Here is a 21,049-nt window from a genome sequence, read left to right as displayed (position 1 = left end):
TTAAAACGGTAAACAACCAGCAAAAATATTTTTATCGTAACTGCAACGCCATTGCAAAGTTACGTCGTCAGTTCAATCGCAACGTGTCAGGAACGCATTCTCTGAATGGCCGAACTATAATGACCCCCATGTTTTCATGAAATAACTCAGAATATCTGGAATATAGTCTAGCCATACCACCATCCACTAGCTAATCAATAAACAGTCTTCTCCTATTATGTTGCCAAAATATGCAATGAGTACCTATCAATAGTGCAAGCTCAAATCAGACATGGCGGTCTACTAACCACCATGAATATAATATATAGATATTTGAATCAAAAAAGGTTTAGGCTGGATTTAGTTAAAAATGTGATAACAAAGAAATCAACAATTAAGATATGATTTTGGCACTAGTAACGCCATCTAGTATGGCATTTCGTAAGCTCATGTTGCCAGTTAATAGTTCGACTATGTGTTTGTAGATGGCGCTGTATGTCATTATAAATCAGTTTCGCCTCTCTGCAATTTATCAATCGGATGAGGCTTCAGTATGGCACAAACTGATAATATTTATGGATACTCTGTGAGAATTACTCTTATCCCATGAAATATTAACCACGGCCTTAATCAATCAGTCTAGTTCAGATTCAGAAGCCTGGGATATCTGCAGACTGCAATGTGGTTGGGTTACTCTTTGAATCTAAGTACCTATCCGCATGTTGGTCTTAGTGTTATTCTATGGAACTGAGATTTCTCTCTTGCAAGGGCTTTCCATCCTTAGTTGGTGTCCTAGTCACGATACATTCACTGTAGGGTAATCTTAATCATCGGATATAACTATTCATCATCATCCTCCGAGCCTTTTCCCAATCATGTTGAGGTCGGCTTCCAGTCTAATCGGATTCAGCTGAGTACCAGTGCTTTACAAGAAGCGACTGCCTATCTGACCTCCTCAACCCAGTTACCCGGGCAACCGGTTTTGAAATTCAGCAGTTTATTTTCCTTTGTAGGCACCTTGTGTGCTCACACACGCATCTTGTATACCTACTCGTCTTTTCTTACTTCGAGTAACTACGTATATGTGCAAGGGCTTACCAAGTTCTGGAGCTTTTGCCAAACCGGCTAGGTATTTTTTGCTGAATTTTATTTCAACTCTTGCGATGTACGATTACACCGAAAGTACTGCAGCTATTCTACTATTGTTTTGTTAACAATTTTGAATGGTTGCCCTAGTTATTTTGAAGTTAATCTGATACACACCTCCATGAGTCAGCCTAATGTGGGTGATATTGATGCGTTAAGTGAAGAACACAACAAATTAATTATTTTGGCAATATCGAAACTTACTGAACCGAAAATTCCCGTCATGAGGTTAAAGCGGGTTAACTCCTGTCCTCCACAATTTCCCTTGAGCCTGCTGTCCAGTGGCCAAGTTTTTCGCTATGAAATTGCCATTCCAGGACGAGAATATGGTGCTTACCAGCTTGTTCTAATACAGAAAAGGTTGTACCAAAAGATTTACCGTCATATATCCATAATTTATTTGTATAGTTAATACAAATAAATTACGGATATATACTACCTCATTCTGAGAGTCTGGGTTTCGAATTTCTATCATTTCAAGGGCCTCATTCCAAGAGGGGATTCGTCATTCCCCTTTCCTAGACGCACCTAAGCAAACAGGGTCCTGCGAAACACATTGTTTGTCACACATTGCGTCGTCTGTGTATCCCCTGCTTAACGTCAACGGCCTACCAGATAAGATAATAGTGTAATCTCTCTGCAGTACTGCATTACTTACCTACCTCTTTGCACTTAATAACGTTACTTGCATTACTGTCCTTGTGTTCTGAATTTTATTTTGCAAGCAATTGCAGTTTCTGTGGTTTGGAGAAATTTACCATATCTGTAAGTGTTCAAATGTGGTTTTGAAGCGTTTCGACCTATCAGTCTGGGGTATTAACTTTCTTTGCTGTGTTCTCAGTAGTAGTCACGAAATGCTCTGTTAGCAGGTTTTAAATACATACTTTGATGAGATAATGTACGGCAGTTTATTATTCGATTGCTTGGTTGTTATTGTTTAAACAGAAATCGATCCTCCACATCTGCGCAGATTGCAACTATTATTATTTCAGGGCCATGTGATGTGTGTGTTTACTATACCTTAAGAATAAAGGAATCGAGAGCGTTCCTCCAGATAACTCTATATAAACGCGATATTGTGAGTGCAAAATCGATAGTAAATAATTTAAAAAAATCGTATAAGTGCTTGGGATTTTTATGGGAGATCATCATATTATGATCCCTCCCGCTGTGGGTCAGCGTGGGAGTGTCAAGACTTACTGACTAAAACCGACCATGTTCCTTCTGAAGCCCTTTATGTACCAGGGTTGTGGGTAACTCTGTCTGTGATGATGTAGCTTAAAGTCTAGACGAACCTAGGTAGGGCATACATCGTGCGTTACTTAGGTCTGTGTACACTCTAAAGTCTAGACTGACTCAATGCAATCTACTCAGTACTAATATTTATTAAATAAATTATATACATATATTAAATAATTATTATTATGGGACTCCCGACAGACTACTAAAAAGATCCAGAAAAATACTGTTTGAACTACCCTGTCAACCTAACATGAATTGATAAACCCAGTATGAATTTTTTTTTGCTAAATTATTATTATATCACAGTAAAAACCGCGTCTAAATATTGGCTTCTAGAAATAATGAAACTACCAAGCAAGAACATTACACTGTTTTCAACAAAAACTCGCATATTTCCTGCAAGTGTTTTTTGAAAGCAATTTCTTTCAGTGGCTTAGCCGCGAAAAAGTGATTGTTGCTAAGATTAATAGTTAAATAATTAAGGAGACAGCTGGACCATCAGTTTCGATAGACAGGCCTTTTTGTTAAGAGAATAGCCTACTACCTACATACTAGTTATTGCCACTTAGATACAGCTGAGAAATCCTTTAAGAAAAACCAAATGAGTGAACAAATGCACCTCTTAATCTTCAGCTGCATTTGCGCCCACAGAACTTATCGTTCAGATCTGAGTACAAGTATAATATACAGTATAGTACAGTAATATGTAGTTTAGAACGTTATTACATTGATCTAAAGGAAAATTGTATGCACCTGGATTGCGTTTTAGCTCATCGTCCTTCATGGTTGACCTAGGTTAGTTTCTGCGTAGTTACGATCAAGAAACGCAGTACTCATTACGCAGTAACGTTTTCTCAAGTCGCAATGGACCAACATAAATTTCTTTCGTAGGTGTTAATGATACGGTAAGAATTCGGGCTTTCTGTAAAATGTCTAGAAGTAAAAATAGTTCGTTCACGCTTCCGGCATGGCTCAAAATATTTATGTATGGATTAAAATAGGTTAAGTTGGAGACGTTAAAAATATTAGCTTGTGGTTTCTTACGTAATTGAAGTAATAAGGACTGAAGCAAATATGAAAGATGGAAGGGTGTGGCTGCCCTATGTGTAGGATGCACTTTTATGTTCGTGATATTGATCTGTACGCGAGAGATAAAATATTTCGTATTCAGTCCTACATCCAGAATAGAGTAGTTCGATATTCAAGCGCATGTCTGATGGAAATGGGTCTCCAATTAGTGCGCTGCGTTATTGAATCCTGCCTCGATGCACCTAGCCCGGCCAGTTCCCCTTCGGCTACCGGTGTAACTGCTTGTCAAAATGTTGCCTAAATTCCTTTGGTTTTTGCTAAATTATTAAACTTTCGGTTAATATCTATTGTTTTTGAATGAGAGAACGGGGACGAAAGCGGCTCAGGAAAAAAACTGTAAGTTGTTTTTTGAAATTTGATATCTTGTACGAGTAGCTAAGTCGAGCGTGGACAATGAAATTCTTCCAAAACGCATAGTCAGCAATCGGCAGTATTATTGGAAGAAGCATTAATCTCTATTAGTGTCGCTACACAGCGCTGTAGTAAGTACGTCTTTATATTGCACTCACTGTTACCGAGTGCAGCCAAACGATAAGGTCACTTTGTCCAAGGTGGGGAGGGCTACAATACGAGCCGTTGCGACACGTCTCGTCCGCTGCTTGTGCGACTCGTTGTAGTCTGTCTGTCTGTACCGATACATTGGCGATTTAAAAAGTTATTTTTTAAAATAAGAAGAGTCAACCCGCTCGGTCGTTCCCACTGCGCAACGCGACGCGACGCAGCCAGTGTGCGTTGAGGCAGTCGCTAGGGCGGACACCGGCACTCCGACATTCACTATAAATCGTGAGTAACGAAACATTTCTTAACAGATGCTTGTGAGAAAAATTATCTAGATTATGTTTTTATTTACACCGGTATGATAAAATTGTGTGCATGTAGTGTTTAGAGTGGTTGATGATGTAGTATTTTAGGTTAGGATCTGACAGTTACTACGCCGCACAAAATGAACAACGTTTGACGCGAACGAACGACGCAGTTCGCTTGGTATCGGCCGGCCTTTTGTTGCTAACTGGGAAACAAAACTAACTGCGTATTATATATGTGCAATAAAGTTGCCGATAACTTATAACATGGTAATATTATAACTAATTGTTCAATAGGCATGATGACAAATTTTTAAATACCTTTGTATGATGTAGGTATACGTCTATTTTATATGAAAAATTATTAATTTTAAGAAAATGCGAAGTTTTTTTATCAAATAATTGCATTTTTCTCTGTCCACTTTGAATCCGGCGCGAAAACGCTTGTCAGTGTCATGTCGTCACTTGTGACGTCACGACTGAAATTACAAGACGCAAGTAAACAACGCTCGTGCAATAATTAAGTTTTTTGTGTTATTAAATATGAATTCGAAAGTGCATAGGTGTTGTGGGGTCCCCCAGTGTAAGAACACATCCAAAACAACTCCTGATAAGTTATTTGTGTACGTTCCTCACAATAAAAAAATACGAAACAAGTGGCTTAAACTTGCAAGGCGAGATTCAAAAGCAATATTGCCCAGGGTACAACTTTATTTTTGTGAAGATCACTTTGATGTAAGTTATTACATAGTTCTCTAGATTCTAACATAGAAGTTTTTTTAATTAAACTAATACACTTACATGGAAGTTTTTTTTAATTAAACTAATACACTTACATGGAAGTTTTTTTTAATTAAACTAGTATACTTACATGGAAGTTTTAACATTTCTAAATTCAGCTGAACAAAAATCTTTATTTGATGCCAAAAACTCTCCCAGCATTATGATATCAATTCTAGGCAAATTAGCGCTGTTTGCCTTGATAAATCCGGGCTCCATAACTCGTGTTATACACAATTAATTAAATAAAAACAAAGATCGCAGTGGAAGTTCACAATAACGAAATGTGACGTTCGCGCGCTTTCGCGCGAGTTGTTTTGAGAAATGACGTCACGAGCTCTGATTGGTGTTCAAGATATCATGGCGGATTGCCTTATTTCGTAATTTTATTTTATAAAAATACATATTAATCACATTATTAATAAAGAAAACAATGCGCGTTTTATATTCCAAGCTTCAAGTTTAATATAATAAATATATTATTTTAATGATTTTTGATTACTGTCATCATGCCTATTCTATATTCTGAGCTTCTAGGTCATGGTTTGTTTGAATGAATATAAACGACGAAGTTAGTACTTATGTGTTGAAGTGCGTGTAAATAGAAAGTTATCGGTATCACTTATAATATACAGCACAAAGTACTCCAAATTTTAGTGTTGTTTGTTTCGTGAAATGTACAAAATATTTATGCAATCATTTACATTTGTTTATCAACATTGTATAAATGAGATAACAAAACAAGTGGAGTAGTAACATTGACCAACTTTAATCTATAGCCCCACAGATATATGTAGAAAATAGATAGATTTTTTGCCTTTATTTAATTCTGTAATTAATTAATGACACATATTGAAGAATTTAGCACTTGATCGAATCCTCCCATTCCTCAATCAAAGACAAGTTATATCTGTTTGCAATGTTTAACCACATTGGTTTTTAAAACGCAATAACTTCAACAAACTGTTACTAATAATAGGTAGCAAGTACTTAGTGTTAAACTGCGATGGTTCTTGAGAATATTACAATTATTATTTAAACAACAATTCAATACAACATTATCTTCTAGTATTATTGTAAGGTGTAGGTCTTTCTTTGTTTTAAATGAATCACTTGGATATTTTGATAGTGGTAAGGTACTGGAGAAATGTAACACCATTCTGCCACATTTCTGCGACCACGTAGAGTTCTGGCACCTTATTTTATTTTTTTGGTGGGAAACCATCAAATGACCTTTGCTGCTGTGGGTTAGAAGCGCGAGGGAGTGTCAGACTCTTACTGACTAAAACCTACCATGTTCCTTCTTAAGCCCTTTATGCACCAGGACCGCTGTAATTATTTCGAACAATCCCGCAGCTCCGATTTCTGGTAGCCGAGGTTTCAGTTTAAAGGTATTTTGGAAGCCAGCATTCTATTCATAGGCATATTAGAGCTATGTGCATTGTCTCCGGGATAGCAACGGGTCTGTTAAGGGTTTGTTATTTTAAATGCTTATAAGCCCTTACTGCTAACATGGTAGGTCTTGTTTCGTAGTTTCTTTCACCTAGCCTGTTTTTCCTGAACAAAGGCTCTGAATTTATCATTTTACTTTAAAGATTGTTTTCCATGTCTACCATTGAACTTCCTTCTCCTTTAAAGTAGGTACGCTATATTTTAACAAGAATAACACTCATTTGCGGGTTTGATTTTATCAGCTGTTAATGTGTGCGGAGTGCAGATGTTGTAAAGTTCCCGAGAATAGCATTTATTGTATTCTCACTTAGCAACAATCTGTTGTCATGTCAGTTAACGCGGGCACTCTCGTAATCTATTGCCCTTTATGCGCACATGTTTTATTATAACTATAATTTAACTGCAGTTTATTGTACCGCAATCTATCAAATTTCTTCAATACATTTTCAACCTTATCACAATAGTTGAAGATTAATGTTCGATTGGCAAAATTGGACAGATTCGGGTAGGTTGACCTGCTGGCGTCTGCACTTCAGAGGAGACTTTTACTGTCTTTGTGAAAGCTTCTTAAGTTGGTCTTGTATGAATAAACTCTTTTATTTATACTTTGAAACACGAAATTAACAATTTAAAATATTAGGGCAAAGCAAAAGACAAAGAATTAACATTTTAAATTACGACAATTAATTATAGTCGTAAATACTTTGTTACCAGTTGGGGCAAGTTTCGAAAATGCTGTTTTTTGACATTTACTGCAACATACTTGCATTATGTATCATATGGTAAAAGTTACACCTTTTATTACAATTGTAGAATGTACATTGTATTCATAAATTACTACCGAATACACTTTAATAATTGTAATGTTTTATGTATTTAGGTACAGTCATAGTTTTTTACCTTCACTAAAATATTAATTGGTTCACACTCACACACTGATACTACAGATTAGGTACCTTAATAGTTAGATACTTCTGACACCCGCAACTCCTATTAGGTCTAGTCGAAGACCAGTGTCAGGCACTGGCTGTCAGGCATAATGCTGCACTGGACCTACATATTTGGCACACACATTTTTTTAATGTATTTTTCCCCCTTTTTGTGTTTGTCATTTGATACAACACTAACGTTTTATCTTTCCTTCTTTCTATCGTTATTCGGAATTGCACTTATTGCTTACTCTATTTACAGTCATTTTCACATGATTTCAAAGTCTTTCAGGCCACAGAGCTATTAAGTTTACAACGCAAAAACAATAATTAATTTCAAAATGAAACCAATGTTTACAACAGTAAGTAGTTACGTAGACATATTTTTGACTCACCACTTTTTTTTAACTACCTCAAAAATCATCAAATGACCCCTCCTGCTGTGGGTTAGCAGCGGTGAGGGAGTGTCAGACTCTTACTGACTAAAAACCGTCGTGTTACGTCGTAGGCCTTTTATGTACCAGGGCCGCGGCAATCCCGACTCACCACTTTGACCTTTGCAGAGTTAATATAAATTTAACTTTAAAGTGCACTTACAATGTTATTTGTATGTTAAATTATAACATTGCAAAAAAAAATATCTCCGTTACGAAATGTTAATTTAAATGACCTTGAAACACCCTATTCGTAACGCTTTTTTGCCCTTGAATCATTTGTTTGTCGAGTCATCTAACGCCCAAGGGAATGCCCTTCCACGAGGGTTCGCAACAGTGTTGAACTTCGCGTTTTTATGTTTTCACGGTCACGTTTAGTTAAGGGTGACTTAAGTACACTGTTGGTATGGACTATTAATGTTATTTGCGTCAAAAAATGGCGAATACCTTGTTTTTCTGCTATTAGGTTTCACTTGAAATATGACCGAAGTTGGTCTTCTATTATTGTTATGGGTGAGATAGCTATATCATAAATTCTATGAATGTACTCACAAAACTGAACTTGCTCATTATATAAACTTACATCGGTTTGCTCTCTAATATAAATATCCCCTTTTTAAATGCAGGTGTTACTTTCTCTCACCTTTAGCATAATGGACGAATAGTATGCAGTACCTGCATTTGCAAACTTTTACTGAGATCCTACACATATTTTCAGTAGTCTTGTGTTTGTATGTAATTAGTCAATTTGGTCGATTTTTCTATTCTAGTAGCTCATTCAGTCAGTAACTCAGTATTGATGCTCCATCAGTTTTTTGTCATTACACAATTAATGGAGCGGTTTCTTAATCTTCTTCTATTTTCACCTCAGACGTAAGTATAAAGCCTTACTTGATGTTATGAATACATTCTTGGAAAGGTACCTTTAAAGCGAAATGAATGTCCACCATCAAAATCCTATTACACTGGCGCCGTCTACCTGTGCATAGTACACGCAAGATGCATGGTGTCCGTGACAGTATTGATTTTCAATTTTCCAAATGGCTGCGACGCTTCATCGGCATCGTTAAATAAAAATGCGCGCAATTTCGACCTCAAAGTCCGATACAATGCTGCACTCAACCTCACACACGATACTCCCTTTAATTCCATCTCCATTGCGTTTTTGGTACACTATTGAATTAAAAAATTAAGTGCCAAAAAGACGATGGATGGAGATTTTAAGATTGTCGACATTTTTATGGTTTGTTAGTGTTCGAGTATTGCGATTGAGATCAGCGAGCCCACTGCGCAGTTAAAATATTTTCAATCCAGATGACGTCATTGATTTTTTCATAACTGCGACACACGTGGGTTGTGGCATTTTAGTTATTTGCTTATGCTTTAAAAAATGTGGAGTATTATTTTTCGAGGTAATGCTGATTTATGTATGGAAGGTTTTACTTGCGATTTTTAAAACTGCAACAATTTGATCACGTGTTTTTTGGATAGACGCTAAGTTTTGTTTGCCAATATATTTATCGTGAGTCGTCTCGCTCGCGTCATATGAAAGGTGCAGAATGCGTTTTATGATAACTGATAAGCAAGCAATCAATTGTCAGCCTATCGTATTCCACTGGTGGTCGAGGACCTCTTAGAAATCATATTTATTTACAGACGATATGCTAAGTCTTTTTTATTTACTTATAGTACGTCATGTCGCAGCTAGAGCTTTCTGGCTTTCTGAAGATTTTAAGACACGAAGTAAAGTGGAAATCTCGAATTCAGATACTGATATTATATCTCTTAATTTTATTTGCTTAGTAGGTATGTATTCGCTAAAGATCACATTAAGTGCAGACTTTCCAACTCCCCTTCCAAACAAAGGAAACCAAACAAACAAACGAATTTGATCTCTATCTTTATACCAATTAAATGACTATTGCTGAGATCATATCCCCTTTTGAAAGACACCCCTGTCTAGACAGCAAAAATATTTAACAATATACCCATCTGGCGATCTAACCCTGCCTGCGCCGGTGTCTGCCTACAAACTCGTATAGGTAACCGGTTTTGCGCCAGACGTCTAGGGTACGCCTCATCCCCCTCTGCGTCCGAAATAGCATTTCAGGATGCAGTATTGATCGTCGGACCGGAGAGTCGGGCGGCTGCAGCGGGGGGGTTAGCCCGGGATCTGCGCCTGACAAAGAGAAATGCAGCCCCATTAAAATTATTCGTTTGATTTGAGCGCTCGTGTTGGCTGGATGTGTGGCTCTTAGTTTTTAGTTTAAAGTGTTTTATTTCTTTTTTTTTTCATGTAGGTAAGTGCGTTTTTGATTTGATTTAGGTACTGGTAGCTTTTAATAATTTTCAAGTCCCCAAGATTACATTGATTGGTTTTTTAAACACGCGTTTTGTATTTAGAGCCTCATAGTTCGGGAAGCAAAATTGGTACTATAGTTCGGCCATTCAGAGAATGCGTTCCTGACACGTCGCGATTGAACTGACGACGTAACTTTGCAATGGCGTTGCAGTTACGATAAAAATATTTTTGCTGGTTGTTTACCGTTTTAACAATTGAGGAGCATTAAAACAACATTATTATATCAATAATCAATGAATGTAGTTACGTCGTCAGTTCAATCGCGACGTGTCAGGAACGCATTCTCTGAATGGCCGAACTATAGTGCCTAAATATGATAACGGTCGACATATTTTGTTGCGGCTCTTTGATTAAAATGTATTTCATATCTCTTTTATCATGTTACCTGTGCCAAAATTATGTTACTTTGTTGTAAAGGTGTATGCAGATTTAACTCTTCGCTTTGAATGTGTATGCTACAGAACATTACACTTATGCTCGTATATTTTATGATCAGTAACGTGAACTGCACTTATCCTCATAAATTCTCTAGTTCTTGTGATCTGCCAAGTGCAGTTGCATTTTGTACTAGCTTTAGTCCTCGGCTCTGCTTATGTTCCATTACTCGCGAATAGTGTGTACCTACTGTCACTGTAATATTTTTTTGAAGCAGTTTCGCACTTACAGAGATTTTCGCCTAAACATACGCTTATTTAAAACGATTATTCGTCACGACGTCTTATAGCTGAGATGATGATGAAGACGTAACTTGGTACCTATCGGGTGATAATTTACATCAGAATATACACTCCGTTGCAAAAAAATAGAGTCACTTACAAACGTTATTCACGTCTATTTACCTTAAGAAAATCCACTTTATTTTATAAAGTGATGGTCCAGCAGCGGTGACGGCCTCGACTCTCGATGCGTAGTTCGTCGGTTCGAAGTAGGAACGACGCGAGAGAATTGCGCAATTTTGCGCAATTTCCAACTGCGTTGTGCACTTCTTCGTCGTTGCTTTAAATCGATAAAGGAAAACGTTGGAAACTGGAATATTCTAGAATATGAAAGGTCGTAAATAATTGAAGTTTAACTCAAGTTGTTGTTGATAGTTATTATGCTTGAATTCATCTGACTTCTTATTTTATCGAAGCGTCCGTTTATATTTCGTGTCCTTTATGAATCCTTAGTTAGACACATTAATAAATAGTTCCTATTCCTATAGGTATATTTTCAGCAATATGACTTAACATTACAACAAAATACTAACAAAAATCCGTCTTATTTGTCCTTCGTTGCTGCTTACCGCTGACCTCATGCACCCCCCTTCTAGAATGTTCGGTGTCAAATGCATAAACTGCACTTACATCCTTATTGAAGATCATTCTAAATAACTTCCTACTATGTTTATAGGATGAAAATGATTCTAGGTTTTGTATTGTCTTTATTGCCTGGCGGATAATTTATCTTATTCGTTTGTCTGTTTGTTTTCAAAGCTAAACTACTGATCTGATTTTGTCGGCTTGGGAGATAGATCGAAACCAATTGAAAGCTATGATAATCTATATCGTAAGTTCATGGATTAGTCAAGATAAGAGTAAAACCGAGCGAACCAACGAAGTTCTAACTTCTATATTTGACAACTGATCAAAAATAACTCAACATAAACTGTTTTCCGTGCACTAAATTGCGTTTATGGCACCGCATCTCCCCGCACGCAGTGGAAACGTGCTTCTTAAAACAATTACCCCCATTCAGTACTGTCACGGTACTATACAGTAAGGTTATTGTTTACTCCTTCACGCAAATTTGAGTCTTATCTCATTACTATACGACCTAAATTTACGGGGACACTGCAGCAATTGAAGTATGTGTTTCCAATGAGGTTTTAGTGTCAACGAACCGGCAGACATTGTGGATAGACGCTCGCCTTGGTTTTTTTCTTGTGTACAAAACTTATGCGAATTATTCTATACTACGCAGTTATGTCACGATTTCTGGAATTGTTTACGTTTTGCGCACATGTCGCTTACACTCCTTTAGTTTCCAGTTAAAAAGTTTTAAAAGTAAAGGGCCGTCAAGGTCTTCGTGCGCGTGCGGCGTAATAACACTTATGACCAATGAATCCGGGTCGCATCTTAATTGCGGTAAAACGAATTTGTTTTTAAATAAAGAAGTCTTTAACTGCTTTGAAATTGGTTTTAATGAATTACCATGGTATGACAATAATATTTTTGATTATAAATTCACTTAAAGTGCGTGCATTTTCACTATTGAAAACAAATGTAAGATTTGATCGTCTCAAATAGATGTGGTATTTCTACGATAAGTCTCGAAATCAAGATTTATGAGATTCGAATAATTAAACTAAATTTCACTTACCTCCCCACTCAGAGACTAACAGCCTTACTTATAACCGTGAATTAAATATAAGTAATACTTAAGGGCTGTTTAAGAAAATTCTTACTTATAAACGTTGCTTAAGCATGTCTTAACTAACATTTAATCACTACTTAAGACGTTAAGTAGTGATTAGTTAAAATGTTGCTAAAAAGGTGATTAGAGATTTTATAAGTAAGGGGGTTAATGATTACTTAAGCCATTCCTTACTGAAGGATTTGTATGACATTCCTGTTGGATTATATAAAGCAAAAACTAATACCCCTAACTTTCGATAACATTGTTCTTTGTTCTATCTGAACAATCTACTGTTTATTTAACTCTACACACACTGCGTCACGGGATCTTGTTAGACGGACGTATTGCTTCCAAGTACCATTTAAAGTATAGAATAAATATTTCAATATCAAATAAGTATATTATTTCTTTTAATCCCATACCTCCTATAGGTTATGGGCCCAGTGCGAAAAAGGACATTTAGTAGTGAGAACATTCAGTAGTGGGTAGTGACAGTAAAGTGCATAGTTGTAAATAAAAATAAAGTTGTGACAATGGAAAAAGTGAAAAGAAACATTAAGCCTTTTAATGGAGAAAAGTACAGTGTATGGAAATTTAGAATTCGTACACTGCTTTCAGAGTTAAACTTGCTCAGTGTTATTGACGAAGAAATTCCTGGAACGCGATCCGCTGAGTGGGAAAAGAATAATAAGGCAGCCAAAAGTATTATAGTCGAATATTTGGCGGACTCATATCTTAATTATATTAATGAAAATGGGACTGCTCAAGCAGTTTTTAAACATTTTGACGCGATCTATGAAAGGAAAAGTGTAGCAACTCAATTAGCGCTGAGAAAACAATTATTGGGATTAAAATTAAAAGCCGATATACCCTTGATCAAACACTTCTCAACATTTGACGATCTGCTGACAGAATTATCAGCTGCTGGAGCTAAATTAGAGGAAACGGACAAAGTAGCTCATTTATTACTTACTCTCCCGAATACATATGATGGCGTTATCACTGCAATTGAGACACTATCTGAAGAAAATATCACTCTCGGTTTTGTAAAAACTAGACTATTAGATCACGAAGTAAAATTAAAAAACGAGAGTCGTGATACCAGTTTAAAGATACTCCATGTTGAAGAAAAATATAATAAAAACAGATACAATCGCACAAAACAAAACTATTTGAAGAATACAACATTCAAGAAAACAAACAAACAAAAATTTGTGAAATGTCATTACTGTGGACGCAAAGGACACAAGAAACAGGATTGTTTCTATTTCAAAAGACAGACAAATATACAAAACAATGCCCCAGAAAGGACAAGACAAGTCCAAACTATTGCCCTGCAAGAGGGAACGACCTCGAATTCTTCTTTTTCAGGATTTGCGTTCATGACAAGCGCATACCATTATGAAAAAGACCACTCGACAATTAAATTCCTATTAGATTCAGGAGCGTCTGATCACATCACAAATAGAGATGATCTCTTCACATCGTTTGAATGTTTAAATCCTCCTTTAAAAATTTCAGTAGCTAAAAACAATACATTTATTTCAGCAACTAAAAGGGGAAACATAAATCTTATCAGTCAAACAGGAGTGCAAGGAATACTTACAAATGTATTGTTCTGTGCCGAAGTACCATATAATTTAATATCGGTATCAAAGATGCAGCAAGCAGGATTCACCATAATATTTGATGACAAAGGCACACAAATTACAAAGGAAGGTAAAATCATCATGAAAGGTAAGACATTGAATAATCTTATAGTTCTAGAGTTTAAAATACCAGTAATAAAAGGGGAATCCGCTTCCCAAGCATGTTATGTTAATGAAAATAAATATGAATTATGGCATCAACGCCTAGGACATATAAGTAAAACTAAATTCCTGCAGTTAAAATGTCATAATATGATTGATGACTTAGATGAAATAAATACCGTAACTCCAAATGATAAGTTGTGTGAAGCATGCATAAATGGGAAGCAGACTCGCCTGCCTTTTAATAAAGTTAAAGACAAAAGTTACATTAAACGCCCTCTGTTTATTGTGCATTCAGATGTTTGTGGTCCTATAACACCTCCAACAATAGATAACAGAAATTATTTTGTTTTATTTGTTGATGAATACACACATTATTGTGTGGTGTATATGTTAACTTACAAATCAGAAGTGTTTACAGCTTTTAAAGACTATGTCGCTAAAAGTGAGGCTAAATTCAATTTCAAAGTAGTAAATCTTTATAGTGATAACGGTGGTGAATACTTATCCACCGAAATGAAAAACTACTGTAGAGAAAGAGGCATAAGCTATCATTTAACAGTTCCTAGGACCCCACAGTTAAATGGTGTTGCAGAACGTATGGTTCGCACAATAACAGAAAAAGCTCGTGCTATGTTAAATGGCACTAAAGCATCAAAACGTTTTTGGGGAAATGCAGTTTTAACTGCAGTTTATTTAATAAATATTACGCCTACGAAAGCTTTAAGTCAATCAAAGACACCATACGAGATGTGGCATGATAGGAAACCAAGCGTTAAAAATCTCAGAGTTTTCGGTTCAACTGTATATGTTCATAATAAAACCAGTAAAAACAAATTTGACAATAGGTCGTGGAAAGGAATACTGGTAGGTTATGAACCCAATGGTTATAAAGTTTGGAATACAGAATTCGAAAAATATGAAACTGTAAGGGACGTTGTAATTGATGAGACTAATTTTATCGAATCTAGGCCTTCATTACGACCTGAACGGAGTAATAATACATATTCCCAAGACGAAACTGATAATAACTCCGTAACAAAATCAGTGTCTTATAAGTCTCATAGTTCTGGCCCTAAATCAGATAGCTCTCAATCTGATGAATGCAGTACAAGTAAAATTCGAAAAATCGGTAGTCATGAAATACCGAATGAACCTGAAAATGAATCTGAGAGTAGTTTGAAACACAAAAATCAGGATAAACCTGATGAATTTTTAAATTTACGAAGAAGTGAAAGACTGAAAACATGTTCGCGTAAATCATATAATGAAAATGACTATGAAGTCTATAGTGCGTTATCCATCACAAGTAATATACCAAAATCATTAAATGAAATTAAATCTCTGAACGATAGGAATCAGTGGGAAAAAGCAGTCAGAGAAGAACTCAATTCTCTTAAGAAAAATAATACATGGACATTAGTACCAAAACCATCAAATAAAAATATTGTAGACTGTAAATGGATATTCACTATTAAAAATGACGTTTCAGGTCAACCTTCAAGATATAAGGCACGTCTTGTCGCTAGAGGTTTCAGTCAAGAATATCTTAGTGATTATAATGAAACATTTGCACCAGTTGCTAGAATAGCAAGCTTTAGATTCTTAATTAGCTACGCAAATCAATATAATTTACTGATTCATCATATGGATGTAAAAACAGCATTTCTAAATGGTACACTAAAGGAAGAAATCTACATGAAAGTTCCTGAAGGTGTAAAATGTAAAGATAATTACGTATGCAAATTAAACAAAGCTCTTTATGGCTTAAAACAATCAGCTAGATGTTGGTACGAAACATTTGAACAATGTCTCAAAGAAATAGGTTTTCAGAACTCCCCAGTAGATAGGTGTATATATATGAAAGGTAAAGGAGACATTTCTAAAAATATTTACGTAATCTTGTACGTCGATGATTTGGTTATAGCATGTGCAGATTTGCAAACAATGAATAATTTCAAAGCATATTTAATGACTAAATTCGAAATGACCGACTTACACGATATCAAATTATTTTTGGGCATTAAAATAGAGAGACACCATGATAAAATTACTTTAGACCAAAGTGCTTACATTAAAACCGTTTTGAATAAATTTAATATGAGTGATTGCAATCCTATAAACACACCGATGGAGCTTAAATTAAACTATGAAGCTCTTAACGCTGATAAGAAGTGTGACGCACCATGCCGTCACCTGATCGGTTGTTTAATGTACATTATGCTTTGTACGCGTCCGGACTTAAGTACATGCGTAAATATTTTAAGTCGGTACACAAATAAGAACAATAAAGAATTGTGGTTATGCTTAAAGCGAGTTTTAAGATATATCAAAGGCACAATTGATTTGAAGTTAACATATACAAGAAATAATTACAATAACATCCTAAGTGGATATGTCGACTCAGATTGGGGTGGCCACGATTGTAATGATAGGAAAAGCACTACTGGATATGTGTTTAAATTATTTGATCAAAATACAATTACATGGTGTACAAAGAGACAAACATCAGTAGCGGTCTCGTCTACTGAATCCGAATATATGGCTTTATATGAAGCTGTTAAAGAAGCATTATGGCTTAAGTCTCTGGCAGAAAGCATAAACTTAAAAATTAATAAGCCCATTATTTTATATGAAGATAATAACGGATGTATTAGCATAGCTAATAATCCAACAAGTCATAAAAGGTCCAAACACATAGATATAAAATATCATTTCTCTAGAGAACAAGTTGAGAAAAATGTAATAAAATTAAATTATATTTCCACAGGTAACCAGTTGGCAGACTTGTTGACAAAACCTTTACCAGTCGTGTCTTTTATAAGACTGAGAAAAGGATTGGGTATAGAATAAGTTTTAATTTAAGTACAATTTCATTATGAAATGGTCTGATCAGGTTTTTCTGGGTTTTCCCTGATCCTGTGCAGCAAATGTTGGACCATTATTGTACAGTTGTCCCAGACCTTACTTGGAAGTATAATATGTTACGTCGTATTTATAAGTTGGTATTCACTTTGTAATGTTGAATTGTAGACTAGATACTGTATAGTAAACTAACGAATGACTAAAAGTTAGGGATTAATTTTTGAGGGGGCGTGTTGGATTATATAAAGCAAAAACTAATACCCCTAACTTTCGATAACATTGTTCTTTGTTCTATCTGAACAATCTACTGTTTATTTAACTCTACACACACTGCGTCACGGGATCTTGTTAGACGGACGTATTGCTTCCAAGTACCATTTAAAGTATAGAATAAATATTTCAATATCAAATAAGTATATTATTTCTTTTAATCCCATACCTCCTATAATTCCGTCACTAAGGAGTGACTTAAGTAATCATTGAATGTCTCTGAGTGGGGAGGTGAGTCACAGTTTAAGAAGAACCGACTGTAAGTTCGGCGCTACCTCTAAGTAACACGTTACATTTTCCATAGAGAAAATTACAAACAAGCTTTGGCTTAGCTTTTGATGTCATTACACTAAATGACTTGCCAAGCAAATTACGTATAATTTACCCATGAAATTATTATTTAAACATCCGCTCAGCTGTTGTTAACTAATTCGTGTTACGTGCACATTCAAATGAGAATGGTGTTTTGGTGTTTGTATTGTAATGAGACCTTTTTTGTACACTTTCGTGCAGGATCATGTACGTAGTTATTTTTTTTTATGGAAGTTACAAATTGTTGCATTATATCTGCTTTCTTTATGCAATACCAGATGAACGATACAAGGGAACTTCAGCTCGTACCCGGATAAAATATAACCTAGGTTAGTTTTCAGGTATAGTGTAGCTTATCAACAGTGAAAGAATATTTCAAATCGGTTCAGTGGTTTTAGAGCTTTTAGGGTACAAACAAACGAACAAAGTAATGCTTAATCTCTATTATACTAGTAAATTTTAACATGTAGACCTACAGAAACAAAATTACAAATAGAACAAGTAAGATTCACATAACACAAATTGTAACAAGAATCCAGTTAGTTTTCATTTCAAACAATAATTATTTTGCTATATTGCCAAAACTACGCTTTGAACAAACACATATTCACAAACCCGTGGCGTATAGTCTTACACACACACATTGACATATCCACAAATTGTATGACACATGAGATGTCTTGTCACTGTAGAGGTAGACAAAACCACAATCCCACTATTCAAATCTACGTGTCTAGCACGGGAAAATTTCAGCAATAGGTACTTATCCATCTATAAATATGTAGTACTGGGTATATGAATGAGACATATTTAATTTAAACGTAATGTGTACCTACTTACCTATACCTACTCGTATCTAAAGCTGCCATTTGCTGTCTGTGATTTGAACATGTTTGGCAGTCGTTACGAGTAGTCAGAAGCCAGTAAGTCTAACGACCAGTCATACCTAGGGGTATTGGGTTGCCTGGGTTCTGTTGAGGAGGTCAGATAGGCAGTTGTTCCTTGTACAACATTGGTACGGTACACCACAGCTGCATTCGGTTCGACTGGCGGCCGACCCCAACATAGTTGCTTAAAAGGCTCGGCAAATGATGATGTTTCTAGTACGGAAAAATTTCAGCAATAGGTACCTACCTATCTATTAATAGTATTGGGTATGGGTATATGAATGGGACATATTTAGACGTAATGATAATGTGTTAGTGAAACCGAGATCATTGTCGCAGTCACTGCCAAGTTTAACGCAGTATGTCTGTTAACGAATGTTTTGTAATCGATTTGAACTCATTTATATTTTATCGATAGCTGTAATTGGTTGGTGTTTGTTGGTTGTTTTTTTATGCTGGCTGAAAAAATAAAACATAACTGATACTGATCATTTAGTTCGCAAACGGGTGTTGTTATTTCGCCTACCCCTTTTGGTTTCTTGATGTAAGTTTGTCTGGTTTTGTTTCCAGGAGTCGCTGGGTGGCGGAGTGTACGGGTCGGTGGGCGCGTCGGGTGCGGAGGGAGGGGAGCGGCGCGAGGGAGGCAAGCGCGGGCGCAGGCCCGGCCGCAAGGCGCAGATCGACAAACAGGACATGAAGGCTAAGCTGGGTAAGGATCTATTGTTTACATGATTTTACGTTACGTTACAGCTTTTTTATCGTCCCACTGCTGGGCTCAGGCCTCCTCTCACACGAAGAAGGATTGAGCGTTAATCACCACGCTTGCTCAATGCGGGTTGGTGATTTCAGACTTCATAGTCCAGGTTTCCTCAAGATGTTTTCCTTCGCCTTTTTATCAGCCACTGAAAGAAAAGTTGCATTGGTACTTAACTGACCTTTTTTTTTTAACGACGTCAAAAATCATCAAATGACCCCTCCCGCTGTGGGTTAGCAGCGGTGAGGGAGTGTCAGACTCTTACTGACTAAAAACCGACGTGTTCCGTCGTAGGCCTTTTATATACCAGGGCCGCGGTAACTCTTTCGAGCAATCCCGCAGCCCCGGCAGACCTTGGCCCTGTTGGGCCCCGCTGGGGTTGCTGACATCTCTTTGAGGTACTTGCCTGACCTGGAATCGAACCCACGCACTCATACTTGAGTGGTTGGTTCTTTTACCCACTAGGCCACTAAATGATTTTAGGGAGGCTTTTTTACTGGGGATTTCGGAATCTACCGGTAAAAAAAATACGTGGGAAGTTACCCTGTATACTTTGTGTGGCTCTATGATCATGATCATCAGCGTTTTTAAACTGTCCTACTGCATTGCACCGGCCTCTTATTTATATTTATATTATATTCATATTGAGAGAATGATTGAGCGTGATTATTAACCTCGCTTGCTCAAGACTCACTGATCATGAATAAGAGAGTACACTGAGTAATTGTGAAAAAATAAAAGACTTCACTGCCATAAAATCTGCCTCACATCTTGTTCACGGTAATCAAAATCTAAAAACGTTTTAAAACATCAGCAGTCAATATAATCGAGAAGGTCTAGCAAGACAAACTATTGCATTACATAATGTAATGACCAAATCTCTTGACACAGTATTCTCATCTACTCACTCGTCTTAACTCGTCTCGGGATAACTATGGTACTCGAAAACCATTGTGTACCGTTGTATTTCGAAATTATTACACGTTGGCTTAATGATGTCCATTTGTTACTTTGTTTGAATATGAAAATCCGAACATGATTGTGCGTGTCTGATAATGGACTTAAAAACAGGGATTTTAATCCTATAGTAGGTACTTGGACCTCTAGTCCATTTTCTTAATACATATCTACTAGTTGATCATTGTCATTGTTGGGTCTTTGGCAGACGCGGATTAAAGTTAAACATGTTGTTAACCAACGCAATGCAGATTGTATGTATACATATTTGTTCAAAGAATAGAAAAGAAATGACGCAAATAAAAACATCTTTTTGCGAAATACAAAATTATTTTACGGCACTTAAGCTGCACAATAACACAAAAGTCGTTAAGTGGCTGACTTTGGACAGGCAAAAGATACTAGACAAGAATTGAAAATAAGTTGTTCTACTGCTCTAAATTCGTTTCGTAACTCAAATGGGAATATCCAAAATAAAAATATCGAAATAACAAGTCATTATCTTAGTAAGTTATCTCGGCTTTGCTATCTATTGTAACGAGGTAGAGATTAATGTAATCTGCTATATGTTTTATAATTGCTAAGGAATCACAGTGTTTCTCCTTCGTATTACCATTTTGTGACATCTGGGGGAGTGCCC

General features: G+C 36.3%; 1 protein-coding gene across 6 annotated transcripts in view; it reads left to right on the top strand.

Annotated features, from left to right (window-relative positions):
* The window catches only part of LOC124635769 (REPTOR-binding partner), a 33,357-nt gene that overhangs the window by 1,112 nt on the left and 11,196 nt on the right, over positions 1 to 21,049 (top strand). For 4 of the 6 annotated variants that reach the window (XM_047171725.1, XM_047171724.1, XM_047171722.1 and 1 more), the window contains exon 2: positions 19,269 to 19,407. In XM_047171725.1, the coding sequence (XP_047027681.1) occupies positions 19,269 to 19,407 (139 nt within the window). Of the gene's footprint in view, positions 1 to 3,738; positions 3,793 to 4,085; positions 4,240 to 19,268; positions 19,408 to 21,049 lie in introns of those variants that run through there. The other 2 variants (XM_047171723.1, XR_006985054.1) reach the window with 2 other exon arrangements.

This window comes from Helicoverpa zea, chromosome 13 (genome assembly GCF_022581195.2).
Source record: "Helicoverpa zea isolate HzStark_Cry1AcR chromosome 13, ilHelZeax1.1, whole genome shotgun sequence".
Classification (NCBI taxonomy): Eukaryota; Metazoa; Arthropoda; class Insecta; order Lepidoptera; family Noctuidae; genus Helicoverpa; species Helicoverpa zea.
The sequence above is the reverse complement of the archived record's forward strand: the minus strand, read 5'-3'. Positions and strand labels throughout refer to the sequence as shown.